The 15,351-nt window shown below is 45.4% G+C and overlaps 1 protein-coding gene across 1 annotated transcript in view; it reads left to right on the top strand.

The window, feature by feature from the left end:
• EGFLAM (EGF like, fibronectin type III and laminin G domains) overlaps positions 1-8,311 on the top strand; it is a 76,302-nt gene extending 67,991 nt beyond the window's left edge. The window contains exons 20-24 of the mRNA XM_030469871.1: positions 2,137-2,215; positions 2,738-2,881; positions 5,507-5,590; positions 6,646-6,749; positions 7,223-8,311. Of these exons, the coding sequence (XP_030325731.1) occupies positions 2,137-2,215; positions 2,738-2,881; positions 5,507-5,590; positions 6,646-6,749; positions 7,223-7,377 (566 nt within the window). The 3' untranslated portion in view covers positions 7,378-8,311. The remainder of the gene's footprint in view (positions 1-2,136; positions 2,216-2,737; positions 2,882-5,506; positions 5,591-6,645; positions 6,750-7,222) is intronic.
• The last annotated feature ends 7,040 nt before the right edge of the window (positions 8,312-15,351 follow it).

Below are 15,351 nucleotides of genomic sequence, written 5' to 3'. Positions count from 1 at the left end.
CTGCTCTGTCATTGTGTGTCTATGTCTGCTCTAGCAAGCTGGAGCTGAATTTCTATTAAGCCTGGCAAGTTTCTGTCAATTAGATAAAATATATTCTGGTGTTATATAGTATATCCTTAAATCTCATTCTGATGAAATTTTAAACTGCATCCAGAGCCCCTGCCAAGTGGAGGCTGTAGGGCTGGTGCCTGTATTGGCAAAGCAGCAGAGTCAGGCTGCTGGCTGAGTGCTTTGTAGATATAGGTGCTACTTCAGGCTGCCTTGAAGATCAGAGCTCACCCCTGCTTGTCATGAGAGCTTTGGTGCCTCTCTGCTGAATTGTGATGAGCAGAGTGAAGGTGTTTAGTCCTAGATCTCCTTACTGGCCCTGTTCCAGCAAAAATCCTGCATGCATCAAGGGTACTACTAAAATTTACTTGAGTTTTCTAGTGTCAAATTCAGTGCAGCAAGTGAAGAGCATACAGAAGAGCAAGCTGAGGTAAATGCACATCAAGCTCCACAGAGGAAATCAGAGTGCTAGAGCCAGGGCAAGGGCAGCTGCATGGCACAGGCACCTTTCCCTGCTGAGGACAGGAGCAGCAGGGCTTTAGTGCCAGGGTAGGATGTGATGTGGGAAGAAGGGCTCCTTTCCCTCTCTGCTGCCATCCACCGTGGTCAGAAACTGTCCAGTGCAGAAAGCGTCAGATCTGGCGAGGAATGTCTGGCCAAGTGTAACATGTCTTTTGCAATCTTCCAATGATGCTGGCAAACTGCAGGCTGTGGGCCGCCTGTGGTCGTTTCTTTAGACACATTAGGCAGCTTTCCTAATTTCACTATGGATGAAAACAGGCGTTTGTCACTATCTAAAATTCCCAGTCTTGGCACTTAGCGCTAAATTGCATATTGCTGTTTTTTGGCTGCCAGACTACACCAATTGTTGCATATCTTTGTTACAGTGAGCTCTTAAAGCCTGGCCAGCCTCTGCATTGCACAAAGAAAGCCAGCATCCATGCCCTGAAAAGCTTGAAATTTATATAGATGGGATTAGCTGTGGATTGAAGGGATTAGTTCTCAGGAAGAAAATAGGATGAAGACAGCTATTTTAAGGAATTTCTAAAACTTGCTTGTATTAATGCAGCAGTCAGTCACGAAGGATCAGCAGCAAATTGTAGGATGTTAATGTGAAAGAAAATCTGTTCAGGCCAGTGCTCATAGTCTACTGAAGGCTCTGTATCAGGGATGTTCAGTGATTTATATTACACATCCGAGTTATTTGCCAAAGTCTTCTCCATGAGTAGCAGTACACCAACTCCAGGTCTGGTTGCAATGCATGCTGCCATGCCAGCAGCTGTAGATACACCCTAGCTGTACCAGGGGCTGTTCCTAGAGAAATGGGAGATGCTGTGTGGTGGACATCAGTGAACTCTGAGCAAATCCCCCTCCAAGGCAGCACTGCAGTGTGTCGAATGCCTTGTAGCCTCTGTCATACAGTCTTTAACATAGTCTCAGTTGCTTTCAATAGACTGAAAGTGATTAGGGGCACCTTGTATGTCTTCTCAGGAGATAGCCTCCTCCCAGTCTGTGCCCCAGAGTGTGGCCAGCAGCCACTCTGTGCAAAGTCACATACACAAAAGGAGAAAATGGGTAGCTCACAGCTGCTTTGTAGGGGTGAGAGGTCCCAGCACACGCTCTGCACATGCTGCTCCATTAGGAGCCAGGGAGGAGTTTCTTAGACTAAGAACAAAGGGTGGTTCATGCATAAGCTTTGGCAGGAGGGTGGCTTGAACAACATATTGAATCAAGGAATGTGGGAACAGGGGTAAAATAAAATGCTCAGAAAATGCTCGGTTTTCCCCATGCTTCTTATTTTCCTGTGCTAACATTTATGGTGGAGCAATACATTAGGCCCATGATATGAAGGCTCTAAGTAGAGGGGCTGTCAGCAGTTTAAACAACCTCTACTGCTGCCCCAACATTTAGGTACAAACTGGTGGTGCCTTTTTTCAAACTAGTGTAAGTTCAGCTCAATTCTGTGCCATCAGCAGGTATCTGCCAGTATGGGAGTATATCAATAAAACAATCTTGTCTCTGCTTTTTGACTTCCATTTCCATGTCAGATAACTGACACTCATCTCTGGGTTTTTATTTACTTTTCAGCCATTACAGAAGCAATTGAAGTCCCGCAATTTATTGGTCGCAGTTATCTCACATATGATAATCCAGATATCCTGAAAAGGTAATGTATATCCTGTGAACATAAGTACGCTGTGTGTTAACTATTATAATGCCAGGAGCCTTATGTAAGAGGATGTTGTATAATTGTGTTTTAAGCTATATTTGACAGATTTCTAAATTTCACAAAAAATATGCATTTTCTGTGCATACGTTTATGGCTCAGTTTGTTGTAATACCTGAGTATCTTGCAACCTGTAGAGAAATGGCATGCACAGTGTATGCCTGGCATGGAGAAGGATTGGTGTAAGCTTTCTGAGAGCAAAGAACAAACACGCAGGGTTTGTGTGCAATAACCAAGTATCTATTGTGTTCAGGCTTCTGGAGGGACAAGTTCAACTCCCCCACTCTGAAATGCTGGAAATGGGGTTGTGAACCAGAGTCCCTCACACATCAACATGTAAGCGAGTTGCAAGACAGTAATCTTCAAGACCACTGAAGAAGAAATATAGCTTTTATGTTTTTTTGAAAGAAGACTATCCCATTTCAATATTTTACTATTATTTCCTTCTTCTACATTAAACAGGGTATCAGGATCAAGAACGAATGTGTTCATGAGGTTTAAAACCACAATGAAGGATGGTCTTTTGATGTGGAGGGGAGACAGTCCCATGAGACCTAATAGTGATTTCATTTCCCTAGGCCTTCAAGATGGAGCATTAATATTTAGGTAAACTTTCTCTCCTTATTCGCATTGCACACAATACACCAAGGGCTCGAACGAATTGCCACAACACATCCACTTGTCTTTGGTATAGTGTGAGACAATTATATCCTCAAGGTTTTGTTCAGTGATGTGTCTTGTTGTCTGAGGAAGGACGTGAGTTGAAGAGGTACTGTGCTGCAAGCTTTGCATCATTCCTGCTCCATCCCTCCTTCCCAATTTTTGAGACATCTATTTTTTAATGTGATTTTCTAAAAGTCTCCTTATGAGCGTAAAAGTATTGTCAGTAGCTCCTCCCATGCCTCTTGAAGCTCTTGCCATCTCGGTTAAGCAGATCAGGTATAGGGTTTGAAGAGAGAGCAGGGGTCAATGCTAAAGCCCATGATCACTGGAGGTTCACCCCCCACCAGACAGTGCACGTGGGAGCAGGGCTCCCACCTTCTCAAACCCCCACATATCCAAACCCGTGACACAAACCCAGCTGTCACCAGGCTTTGTCACTGCCACCATCTACAGAACCTCTATATTATTTGTTCCTTAAATAAGGAACAAATAATACTACTGTCCAAAAGATGAAATTGGGGAGTGTTGAGAAATGTTGGGCTGAACTTGTGTTCTCTCTCCAGAATCACTTTCTTCCTTGCAGAAACTTAGGCAAACTCTCTGTAACTTTTTGCATGGTGCTTTTTTGGGACTCCTGCCTTTTGAAAGCCTTATCTTTCCTCATGATCCCCTTTTAGGTTGTGTAAGACAAATATTGAAATAGCAAACTAAAAATGCCATCATTATTATGGATTGTTGTGAGACGTTGTTGATTATATGACAAAGATTTTGTTAAGCATTTAAGCTAATTTGAAGCTGTGTTTTACTTGACTTACCTGGTTGTTTTTTGGTACCATGGGCATGCAGACAAGTCACACATATCTGTTTAAATTAATTTTTAAAAGGTTTTCTGTGGTTAACTTTACAAAAACTCCTAGTTTCCTCATTGTTTTATAAACAAGGAACTGACTTTGAAGAAATGGTGCATTTTTTAAATGTCTTTGAGACTGCGTCCAAGATATGTAAGTGGCCACTCCATTCTGTCTTTTTTCTAGGCACAGTGCATTTTTATTAGGGTTATTGACATCCCCCAGAGATGAAGACGCACAAAGGTTTTAGATGAAACAGCTGAATTTTATTGAAATATCTGTACTTTCCACACACATTTAGGAAGGTGAAAAATTAAGATCCCAAATTAAAACTCCCATGAACTACCACTGCATACTGAAAGGAAGTACCAAAGAAGATGCTGAAAGGACAAATGCAGAAAAAAAAAGTATTCTCTTATTTCAGAAAGAGCGATCTTCATGCTACTTTTCCACCTTTTGAGAGGTGAGGTCAGGAGAATATAAAGGGTTTGAACTGGTCAACCATATATTCCTGTAGCCCAAAATTAGATATCCGTGTTCTGGTACAGTTTGAAATTCAAAACACACCTTTTCTTTTCCATTTTCTATGGCCTAGCAGAGTAGGTTCCCTGTTGAGTAACTGCTGGTGTAAATCCTTTCTGTTGCTCCCTGCTTCTGTATAAGGTTGTATCACTATTGTAGGGGATCCCCTTTCACTGGGGATATTAATCTAATTTTTGTTACCAAAGGTCTAACACTTAGGTACCATCCTGAACACCCAAACATTCTGTAGCTCTCAATCTACACTGGTATGTGCATCCTGGGTAAAAGGAGATGCTTGTCTGAGACTCATGTAACCCTCTGGCGAGGAGTCAAGTTTAGGACAACCATTTTGCTCATGATCTAACATGCTGTTCTCAAGTACCTAACCCTGGCTAGGAACTAAATTCAAGGCTCAGCCTTCTTCGAAGGGACAATGATGTTTGCTTTAATCTCTCCAGCTTGGTACTGGCTGAAGGCCAGCAGTAGCTGGCTCTGGCTAATCCACCCTGCTTATTTAGGCAGCTGAACACCCAACAGCTCACTTTGCTGGAGCATCTACTTCCCCTTAGTGAAGTTTGGCCCAAATTTCTGGGACCCAGAAATTAAAATGGCTGAAGAGTAAGCATGATGGGGGCATTACATCTGCTGAGTAATTTTAGTAGCAGCAAACACAAAGAAATAATCTGAGCTGCAACTTCATGATTATCTCATGAGTTTGCTTATTAAGCTTCATCTTTTTTAACATCATAAATCTCAACTTCCCTATAAATCAGATGATTTGTAGATCTGTTATAGGTTGTGTGCTTATTTGCTCTTGTAATAATTTATTTATTAACTATGTTTGTAGCCTTCCACTACTTTCTCAAATTAGGCCAAAGGTCTGTAGGTCACTGACTTTCATAACCTCCTGTTTTGGGGAGGAACCACCAGACAGAAGCCCCCTTCTTGCTTCTATGGGATGGTGGTATCCCTTCTGACCTGGGCAAGAGGAAGTTTTGTCTGTTGCTCCATGACTGGCTTTGCAAAATAAATGTATTGCAACTGGGCTTCCAAAGGACTCCACTGTTTCCCCCAGGGTCCGAGCCATGAGAAGAGCTCTGAGCAGGTTGGGCACAGAATAAGGACATCCGAGCAACCTGGCAGGCAGATGCTGCTCGCATGGGAGGCAGTAACATTTACATTTTCTCTGTAATTGTAGCTACAATTTGGGCAGTGGCATTGCCTCCGTCATGGTGAATGGCTCTTTCAGTGATGGCCGGTGGCACAGAGTCAAGGCTGTTCGGTAAGTGGCCAGGCTTCATGGGAGGTGTTTTGGAGCCGCCCTGTCATTAAAGGTGCTGGCTGGTGTGTTTGGATGCTGGTCGGGTGTGAATCACTGCAGCACCACACTCTCACATCACTTAGGAGTTGAACTGTTAGCAACTTGGCTGTTGCAGGACAATGTACACAAAGATTATTGTATTAGAGATGACAGTGCCAACCCGGCAAAGCTCAAGGCAGGCTGCCAAAGTCACACAGGGCTCCTCTGGGGCTGTGACAGACATAATATTAAACCCATACCGTTTGGGCTAAGAGTATTTTTCTTTAATGTCTGCATTTTTAAATTCCCCAGTGAGTATTTTGTGGGTTGGCACAAGCACTGAAACATGGACGGTGTATGTCTACTTTTTCTATTCAGAGGAGGTGCAGACATCTTGAAGTGTATATATAGCTCATATTCATAGTTCATTACCTCATGGGAGGCAAGTATGCCCAGCAGGGAAAGCATGCATCCGTCTCCTCATGAGATGTTGTGTCCCTGGAAATCACAGGCTGACATTAGCACAGCTTGTTACCAAATTCACTGAGAATAGGAGCTTATCAACTGACTTTTCTTTCAATGCAGTTATTGACCATATATAAAACAGAAGTGGCCTAAAAGCTCTACTATGAAACAAAACTGCTTATAACTATGTTTTGACTTAGCTTGTCTATTTCGTCCCTTCTGTTGAAGCTTCTGCTGATTGCTTTTTATATTAAATCTGATTTTTAATGTCAGAACCTGTCCATTTTCCTCTCTTCCCCAGAGGTGTAATATACTTCTTTCCCAGTTTTTTTCTCCTCTTCAAATGTGTCCCACACCCTTTAGAAGTCTCTGACATCTCAGCCCCTGGAAAAAAAATAAAGCACCCTGAAGGGTCTGGGTTGCTGTAGCACACTGCTGCCTGTGGGTCTCCCCAGCACCAGTCCCAAGCCTTTGCCATGAACCCTGGCAAGCACTGAGTCAGCAGCAGATACTGCTGCTCCTCCTGCCTGGTTATAGGCTGGATATGTGAGAGTGATTTGCTTTTGTTTCAGGGATGGACAATCTGGCAAAGTAACTGTGGATGATTATGGTGCCAGGACTGGTAAATCCCCTGGGAAGATGAGGCAGTTAAACATCAATGGAGATCTCTATGTAGGTGAGTGCTCACCCTTCACATTCAGGACTCAGCTGCAAGGCAGGGCATTCCAGCTCTGTCCGTTTCAGGGTGAAGGCTTCATGTGGTAGCCTCTGGTCCTCCACAGCCTGGGTGGGATGAGGGGATCGAAATAAGAAGGGACCAGCATCATGGGGTGCTGTGATACCTCCAGGAGCTACATAGGCAAACAGCAAGTGGCAGATGCAAATCCTACACCTTAATGGGAACCTGAGCACAAGCTTATTCAGCTCTAACTGAGTTAAAGTTTTAAAATTTATTATCTCCTACTTATCTCTTCTGTACTTTCAAATGCTTAAGAGCTGTTTTAAAGAAAAGCATGAAGCAGCCTGTAAGTTAAAATTCACCTCTGAGGTGCGTTTGGAACGCTAATGGTGTTGCTGGCTGTGCAGGCTGCTAAGCAGGAACAGACACCGTTGTTGGTGAAGAGTTTCTCATTGCTACCTTTCCCCCAGGTGGCATGAAGGAAATAGCTCTGCACACGAACAGACAGTACCTGCGAGGCCTGGTGGGCTGCATCTCCCACCTCACTCTTTCAACTGACTATCACATCTCGCTTGTGGAGGATGCTGCCAATGGGAAGAACATCAACACGTGTGGGACCAAGTGACAAGAGAGGAATCCCGGTGCTGAGGACATGTCATGTGCTTGAGTGTGTGGCTGAGCATGAGCTGGCTGCCACAGCCCTCTGCAGCCAGCCCGTGTTCACCATCTGGGAAGGTGACAGAGCCAAAGGGAACCTCCCTTCTCCCCAAAAAAAAGAACATTTTTCTCTCTTCTTTCCTCTCCTTTCCTGACCAAACCAAACCGGGTATTTTGTGTATGAACCGTGCCCTCTACCCATTAAGTGTTTAGGTTGTGCAGTGGTGCAAACAGCAAAGAAATGTGTGATGTTATGAGTAGCTCAATGACTGTTGTGGTCCTTAGGTTATCTTTTGTAATACCTGAGAAAGCAGTCTTGAAACACCTGCGTTCATCCCACCCTGCAATGCTATGATGTGCTGTTCAACAAATACACCATCAGGCAGTGTGTTTATGCATTCAGATGTATGTCGCAGAACAGCAGTCCTCCTGACCACTCTCTGATTTAGCTAAATTATGTTTCGTCCTGTGTAAATAACAGCTACAGTGACTGGTTTCAAAATATTGTTGTTTGTTCAGGAGGAAAGCTCTTCAAGTCTACTTTTTTTAATACAAGCAACAAAATCACTGAACCGATTTTGTAGAAGTAATTTTATACTTGTATATTTTTTATAGCAGCAGCAGCAGACCTGCCTACATGGTATAACTTTTAACACGTAGGTGTACTATTAGCTCTTTGCACACTTTCCTAAAAATAGCAAAGTCACTTCTGGTTTAAAGTTGTTATACAGGATGCTTAGTGTCTGTATTATACAGTTCTGATGGGGATATTTGTGCGTTATGACCAGTTTTAAATCTTACTCTTCTTGTTTTGTAAATTTTGACAGTTTAAGATTGTACATTATGAAGCTTTCCTGGCTTAAACAGATTAAAAGATTAGGAAAAAAAAAAAAAAGAACAAATGCTTGCTACTGTGGTATTATAAATCAGTTTTTGGGTTTTTTTTCCTGAAAATGGGAAAAGGGATGTACAAGAGACCTCGGTGGGTCACAGTCCTCTTAAAATAATATGTTTTCTAGGCACTGGACCAACACTTATGAAACCTTGATTACCAAGTTATAATTTAAGCAGGCGAACAGAGTACTGTCAAGACACTAAGGAAATGGTCCAGAATTTCCTAGTTTGGAGATTTTTCTTCCTTAACTCTTTGTTCAAAGAGGATCAGTTAGCCATCGGGGGGGAGAAGAGAGACCCACTGTGTGGTGGAGTGCCCCATGGCTCACCACATGCTGGCAGCATGAGAAGCACAAACCTCCTCAGTGGTGCAGGCTCATCCGAATGCTGACGAGTTAAAAAGACCTAATGCGGCAAAAACAATGGCAATCAGGAGGTTTCTGACCCATTATTACCATGTCCAGGGTGCTCCTGGCTTCCTGGAAAGTAAAACACATTCCTGAGACTTATCCCACCTTCAGGTGACTGTGAGCAGCTCGAGTGGAAAAAGTAATACCTTGTACTAGATAATGGCACATGCAAATAACTACCAAGGAGACCTCAGGTCCTCTCCTGCAGACCGAAAAGGGTGCCCTGATCGCTTAGGTGAAAGATCTTGTGCTCCTTGTAGACATGGCAGCCATGGTCAAAAACAAATACAGGCACTCGTCAGAACTAGAAAGAAGCAAAAAAAATGCATGGTAGTGCCAGCATGTAAAGTGTACCTGTGGCTGCCCGCTCTTCAAATCACACTTCAGAAAAACTGTCCATAGCAGACATGGGTGGCTTGCAGAGAAGCTGGAGACACTCATGGCTCTCCTCCCAGGAGAAGCAAAGTTTTCTTTGGTTTAGGGAGCCTGTGCATGGTCAAGAAAAAGCAGGATAAAGTATATATGATCAAGATGTGACTTTAAAATGAAAGTAAATGGAATCTGATACCATGGGATATACAGGGGAAACGTGCAGGGTTTGAAAAGGGGTGAAAACTAAAATCTCTGGAGGCTGAAGGTCTTGCTGGCTGCCCACTGCATGAGCCCTGCGGCAGTGTTCAGACACAGCCTGTGCTCAGGCTTCAGCTCAGCTGCTGGAGAGGGAAGACTCACATTTTGTCAACTCAAAGAGTTTCCCAGATGGTAGTGACCTGTCCTGACCTGGGCAGGGAAGGGAGATCAGCCAACTCTACCCCTAGTCCTTGTGACCTGCTGTGCTGCCGGTGACAGGGGACAACACTGGTCTAGAAACAGCATCAGTCTCCACTGTCATATGTGCCTTGCCTTTCCCACCCTTTCATTTCTGTTGCAGGGTTTGGAGACTGGTTCCAAAATAAACATCTGGCAGGAGAGGTCTCTATTTTAAGATCATTTACTGCAGAATAACAGGCACTTTAGTTCAAGGCCATCCTTCTCCAGAACAAAAGCTGCTCTTTGAAATGCAGGGTAGGGGAGGAGTGGGTAGGAAATACCTCTGTTGTTGTTGTGGAAAAAGAAGAGCAACAAACTGCAGTTCCCCAAATGCTAGTTTCCAACTGTGTGTATCACCACAAGGGAATTTGAAGCTGGCGGCATCACCCCACTGCGGCATAGACGGACCATGAGCGGCAGAGCTGCATGGTGCCAGCCAGGCGGGGAAATAGCAAAGATGCTGTGGGGCTTGAATCTGTTAAAGACAAAGTCCTTTCTGCATCCTGTTATAGTCTGAGAAACTTCTGAAGAGGGAAGCATCCCACATCCACATCTCCTGTCTTCGTGGTGAAGCTTGGGGCTGGGTGAGAGGCAGGGGTTTACTCCCACAGGGTTGAGCAGGAAATAGGTGCCAGAAACTCAGGAACATCTGATCAGATGCGGAGGCTTGACCACCCCTGTTTCCCTGATGCTGGGCCAGGGAAGCATAGGGCAAAGGTAGACAGCGCATGGCAGAATGCTTAGTCATTTTCTCAGGAACTGGCCTGGATGTGCTGCTCATTGTCTCCGAGGCTTTTTATTAATCATGTTATTTATCATTCAGGCCATATTAGATGCTTAGCATGACTGGTGCTGCTGCAGGAGCAGCTCTTGCTCACTGACAGAGCCATGCCCTTTTTGTCACAAAAACAAAACCAGCAATGAAGCCAGCAGTCCCAGGTGCTTGTGCCTCTCTTTGCAATTAAATCCCCTTCCCAAAATTGCAGCTTTTACCTTGCTTTCTGTTTTCTCACATGAATCCCAAAAGACATCCCTCCCCCCTCCACTTTCTAGGTCTAAATGCCCACCTTGGTGCCAGCCTTGGATGGGCTAAGTCAGGCTTCGTGCTGCGCACTGGCTGTTGGGCAGAGCTGCTTCCTTCCTATTTGTTGCCCTGCCCTGCACAGTGCATCTCACTGCTGCCCACTACTCCTCTATCCTCCTGGGGACCAGTCACTTGGGAGTCAGCAGCTGGGTTTACTCGGGTCATCCTTGAGCAAAATAAGGAAGGAAAAAGAAACCCGCCAGGGTTGTGAAGCTGCCTGTTCCCCACTGATGCCTTAGCCTGCCACAGGTGCCTGTTAAAATGCGCTATTTTGTCAGCCAGGCTTTGATTTTGAACTTTTTCATTCTGTTCATAAAATAAAACAAGCCAGGTGGGAAATCATTAGAACTTTGCATGTACAGCTGCCTCCACAGCAGCATCATCCCTCAAGGGGCAAATCTCCTCATTTTAGAAGACTGGATAAAATACAGCTGGGGTTTACTTATGGAGGGCAGCAGCCACATCCCATCAGCCAGATGCGTCTTTTTATCAGCATTTTATTTCTTGGTCTGTGTGTGCACACAGTGGAGCTTTTCCTTCTCCAAAGCAGTAACTTACTCTGATGTCTGAGTCAGGGCATCTCCTGCACTAGCGAGCACATCCCTCTGTACTGCTCCATTTTCCCATCGGTTTGAGTCATCAGGGGCACCCCTGTTCCCCTTGTCAGGCAACAAGGTGTCCCCACTCCAGTGTTTGGGGGTCTCATAGATGAGTAACAGCCCAGTGCAGGCAGCTCTGCGAGCTCCTGGCTTTCTGCCCTCCATGGACAGGACCTGACTGGTCCATGAGTGCCCTCTTCTTAACCCCCTGAGACAGAGACGGCCTGGCAGTGCCGTGACCGACTGTCCCTGTTTCTCTCGAATATCCGTTCAGTGTCAGAGCATTTTAGTTCGTTTATTGTGCACAATAAACAAAGACTACATTGTTCCTTTTCCCCTGCTATTTCTTTTTAAGCTTCCCTCAGTCTTCCTTTCTAGGAAAAAACCAGTGCCAGTTCTTTCAACACCCATCCCCACATGTCATGTTTTCCAGTACCCTACTTTGCTGTTACGTATGTGGACAGCATGTTGGCTGCTGAGCACCAACACTTGTCTCTAAATTGGAGGGACATCAATTTGCTGGATGGACCACCCACTGGATGAAGAATTGGCTGGATGGCTGCACGCAAAGAGTTCTGGTCAATGGCTCAATGTCCAGTTGGAAAACAGTAACTAGTGGTGTCCCACAGGGATCAGTGTTGGGACCTGTCTTGTTCAACATCTTTGTCGGCAACAGGCACAGTGGGATTGATGTGCCCTCAGCAAGTTTGCCGATGACACCAAGCTGTGTGGTTCAGTTGATACGCAGGAGGAAAGGGATGGCATCCAGAGGGACCTTGACGCACTTGAGAGGTGGGCTGATACCAACCTCGTGAAGTTTAACCAAGTGTAAGGTCCTACACCTGGGTCGGGGCAATCCCAGGCACTGCTACAGGTTGGGCGGAGAAGAGATTCAGAGCAGCCCTGCAGAGAAGGACTTGGGGGTGTTGGTTGAGGAGAAACTTAACATGAGCCTGCTCCAGCGTGCGCTCACAGCCCAGAAAGCCAACCATATCCTGGGCTGCATCAAAAGAAGCGTGACCAGCAGGTTGAAGAAGGTGGTCCTGGCCTTCTACTCTGCTCTCGTGAGACCTCACTTGGAGTACTGTGTGCAGTTCTGATGTCCTCAACATAAGAAGGACATGGAGCTGTTAGAGCAAGTCCAGAGGAGGGCCATAGGGATAATAAGGGGGCTGGAGCACTTCCCATAGGAAGACAGGCTGAGAAAGTTGGGGCTGTTCAGCCTGGAGAAGAGAAGGCTGCGTGGAGACCTCAGAGCAGCCTTCTGGTATGTGAAAGGGGCCTACAAGGATGCTGGGGAAGGACTCTTCATCAGGCAATGTAGTGATAGGACAAGGGATAACAGGTTCAAACTTAAACAAGGGAAGTTCAGATTAGATATAAGGAAGAAGTTCTTTACAGTGAGGGTGGTGAGGCACTGCAATGGGTTGCCCAAGGAAGTTGTGAATGCTCCATCCCTGGCGGTGTTCAAGGCCAGGTTGGATGGAGTCTTGGGTGACATGATTTAGTGCGAGGTGTCCCTGCCACGGCAAAGGGTTTGGAACTAGACGATCTTAAGGTCCTTTCCAACCCTAACTATTCTATGATTCTATGATTCTATGTTCTATGATTCTATGGTTCAGGCTCACAAACCAGTATCTTTCCAATCTTCCTTTTTGTTTTGCAGACCTTTAAATAGTTTGTAGTGGCAATAGCAGTGGTGTTTGTGGTCAGTTTTTGTGGACATGGTGGAATTTTCCTCAGTTTTCCTGTCTTTTGAAGACACCGGGTGGGCGATGTTTAGTGTTTTATTTACAATTTCTCTTTCTTCCATTTTTTCTTCTTGCTACAGCTATCAGCAAAGCAGAATTAAAAAATTAAATCACCAATTTATCAGCAGGCAGTTTTCATTCAAACTGATTGTTCTTACCAAAACACAGATTGCTTTTTTTTTTTTTTTTGAACTAACAAATGCCTCATACACAGGGACTCTGCAACCCTTATTTATGTGTCGAGACTAACTTTTTGCAGTTGCAAATCTGAGAAAATGCTGGATGTTAATGCTACAGCTGGTGCCACCTTAGGAGCAGCCAGCACTTACAGCACAAGGAGAGTCAAGCAGAAAATAAGGATGCATGCTGGAACAGGGCCAGGAAAAACGGATTGTTTGCATCTCTCTCTCCGCCCTCATCCCGATGGTGAAAACTGGGGCAGTCCCTGCCCTCCGTCATTGCCAAGCCTTCGAACTCAGCTGCAGTGATTTTGTTGCATGACTTATTTTCTTTCAACAGCCACAACATTACGTGAAATTCATACTCTGTGACTTTAATTACTTTGCAGAGGTACTTGTATTTGTAGTTCCCAAGTACCTCATAAATGCACCCAAAATTAAAGGCTTCAGCTCACAACTAGTTTGGCATATTTCACCTACAGTGGCTGTGCATTGCAATTATGACATGATAGGATATTGTCAGCATCTGATATCTGTGCTGGCTTCGTGACTAGACCCCCATTCAGTTTGCCTTGTGGGTACATCCACACAGGCGTGGGGCTGCGCAGCTGCACATCCTACAGGTGCACCCTGCTTGCGGACAAGGCATGCAGGGGAGCATTTGCTGCAGTGGAGCGTCCTGTGCCGGGGCAGGGGTGCTGGTGTCCATGGAGGGGTCAGACCAACCTCACCTCTCCCAGGACCTGAGCTTGCAGCTGCTCTCACACATTTGCCCCATCCCTGGCAGTGTTCGAGGCCAGGTTGGATGGGGCTTTGGGCAGCCTGGTCTAGTGGAAGGTGTCCCTGCCCATGGCAGGGGGGTGGAACTGGATGAGCTTAAAGGTCCCTTCCAACACAAACCATTGTATGATTCTATGGTTTGCTCTGTAGTGACAGAGCACAGCCTGGGCTAACTGGTCTGAACCCACAGTGGATGTCACAGCTCTGTCCCTGTGAAGAAACCTGCTACTTCCATGTTCCTTTGGTGCTGCTGTTGTATGAGTACCTTTGTGCCAATGGACAGGGAGCCCCAGATGTCCCTGAGCTGTGTTAAATATGAAACCAACTGGTTTAGTCTGGTTTTGCCAAGGTTTGAGTGAGCAATATCTGAACAGCTTCCAGTATCTTCAAAAGATAAAGCTCAGATGATGGAGTGAGACCTGTCTTGAATTTTTCCCTGGTGTTCTGCACTGGCCAAAGCAGTTGCAGGGCTTGAGAGCTCGGATGCATGATTTCACCTTTGGAACAATCAAAGCCTTTCTTCATTTCTACAGCTCTACATGTTTCAGTCTTTTCACAGCAGTATTCTTCAATCCTGCTTAAATGACTTAGTACCCTTGATCGCACACCTCGATCTCAGTGGTCAGTGGAGCTCACACATCATGCCTAGTTGCTGTCATACCAGTAAGATGCACCAATGGCTCTGAGACTGCCTCAGAAGAGTTTGAGACAGCAGCATGCCACCATGCAATGACAGCATGCTGCAATTATGGCTTCATGTGACATGCTGTGATGTGGCACCTCTCTGTGCGCACACTAAGACTGTGTGTCACCCCTCAGTTCAGATGCCATGGTTAGATGAGCCACGAAATTCCATGACTGTTGCTAGAACCAGTAAGTGCTGTGACATACGTGGCCTCAAACATAAGGCCCATGTTACAGTCACCATAGGAACTGATCATCTCCATTCCACTAAAACACACTGAAGCTTGGGCCCCTTCTTCCTGCCACTACATCTTTCATCCTGGACTAGCGATGTATACCTCACAGACCCTTCTCAAATGGAGAGCCTCTGGCTGCTCACCTTTGCAACCCCTCAGCCCAAGCCTGCCAGGAAATCGCATCTCAAAACCCCAGCTGTGTTAGAGCCATAAGCCAGGGAGGACATGGGTAAGTCTACTGGCTTTCTTCCTATCATCACATCGCATGGCAGGAACAAGAGGGCTTCAGTGAACCACGTATGTACGCACTACAGCATGCTGTGCTTTGAGAGGCTGCTCAGAGAGTATCTGCATTACTACCCGCTCTGTCGATCAAGAAGCCAAGGCTATGCCTGTCAGATCCTGTGGTTATTTACGCTGGCACAAAATTAAAATACCTCTGTTTGTACTGGAGCATGAGCAGAATTTAACTCTTACTTAAAAATAAACATGCAAGCAAGGAATATGAAAACATA

The sequence above is a fragment of the Strigops habroptila genome, chromosome Z (assembly GCF_004027225.2).
Source record: "Strigops habroptila isolate Jane chromosome Z, bStrHab1.2.pri, whole genome shotgun sequence".
NCBI lineage: Eukaryota > Metazoa > Chordata > Aves > Psittaciformes > Psittacidae > Strigops > Strigops habroptila.
This window is presented reverse-complemented; position numbering and strand designations above follow the sequence as displayed.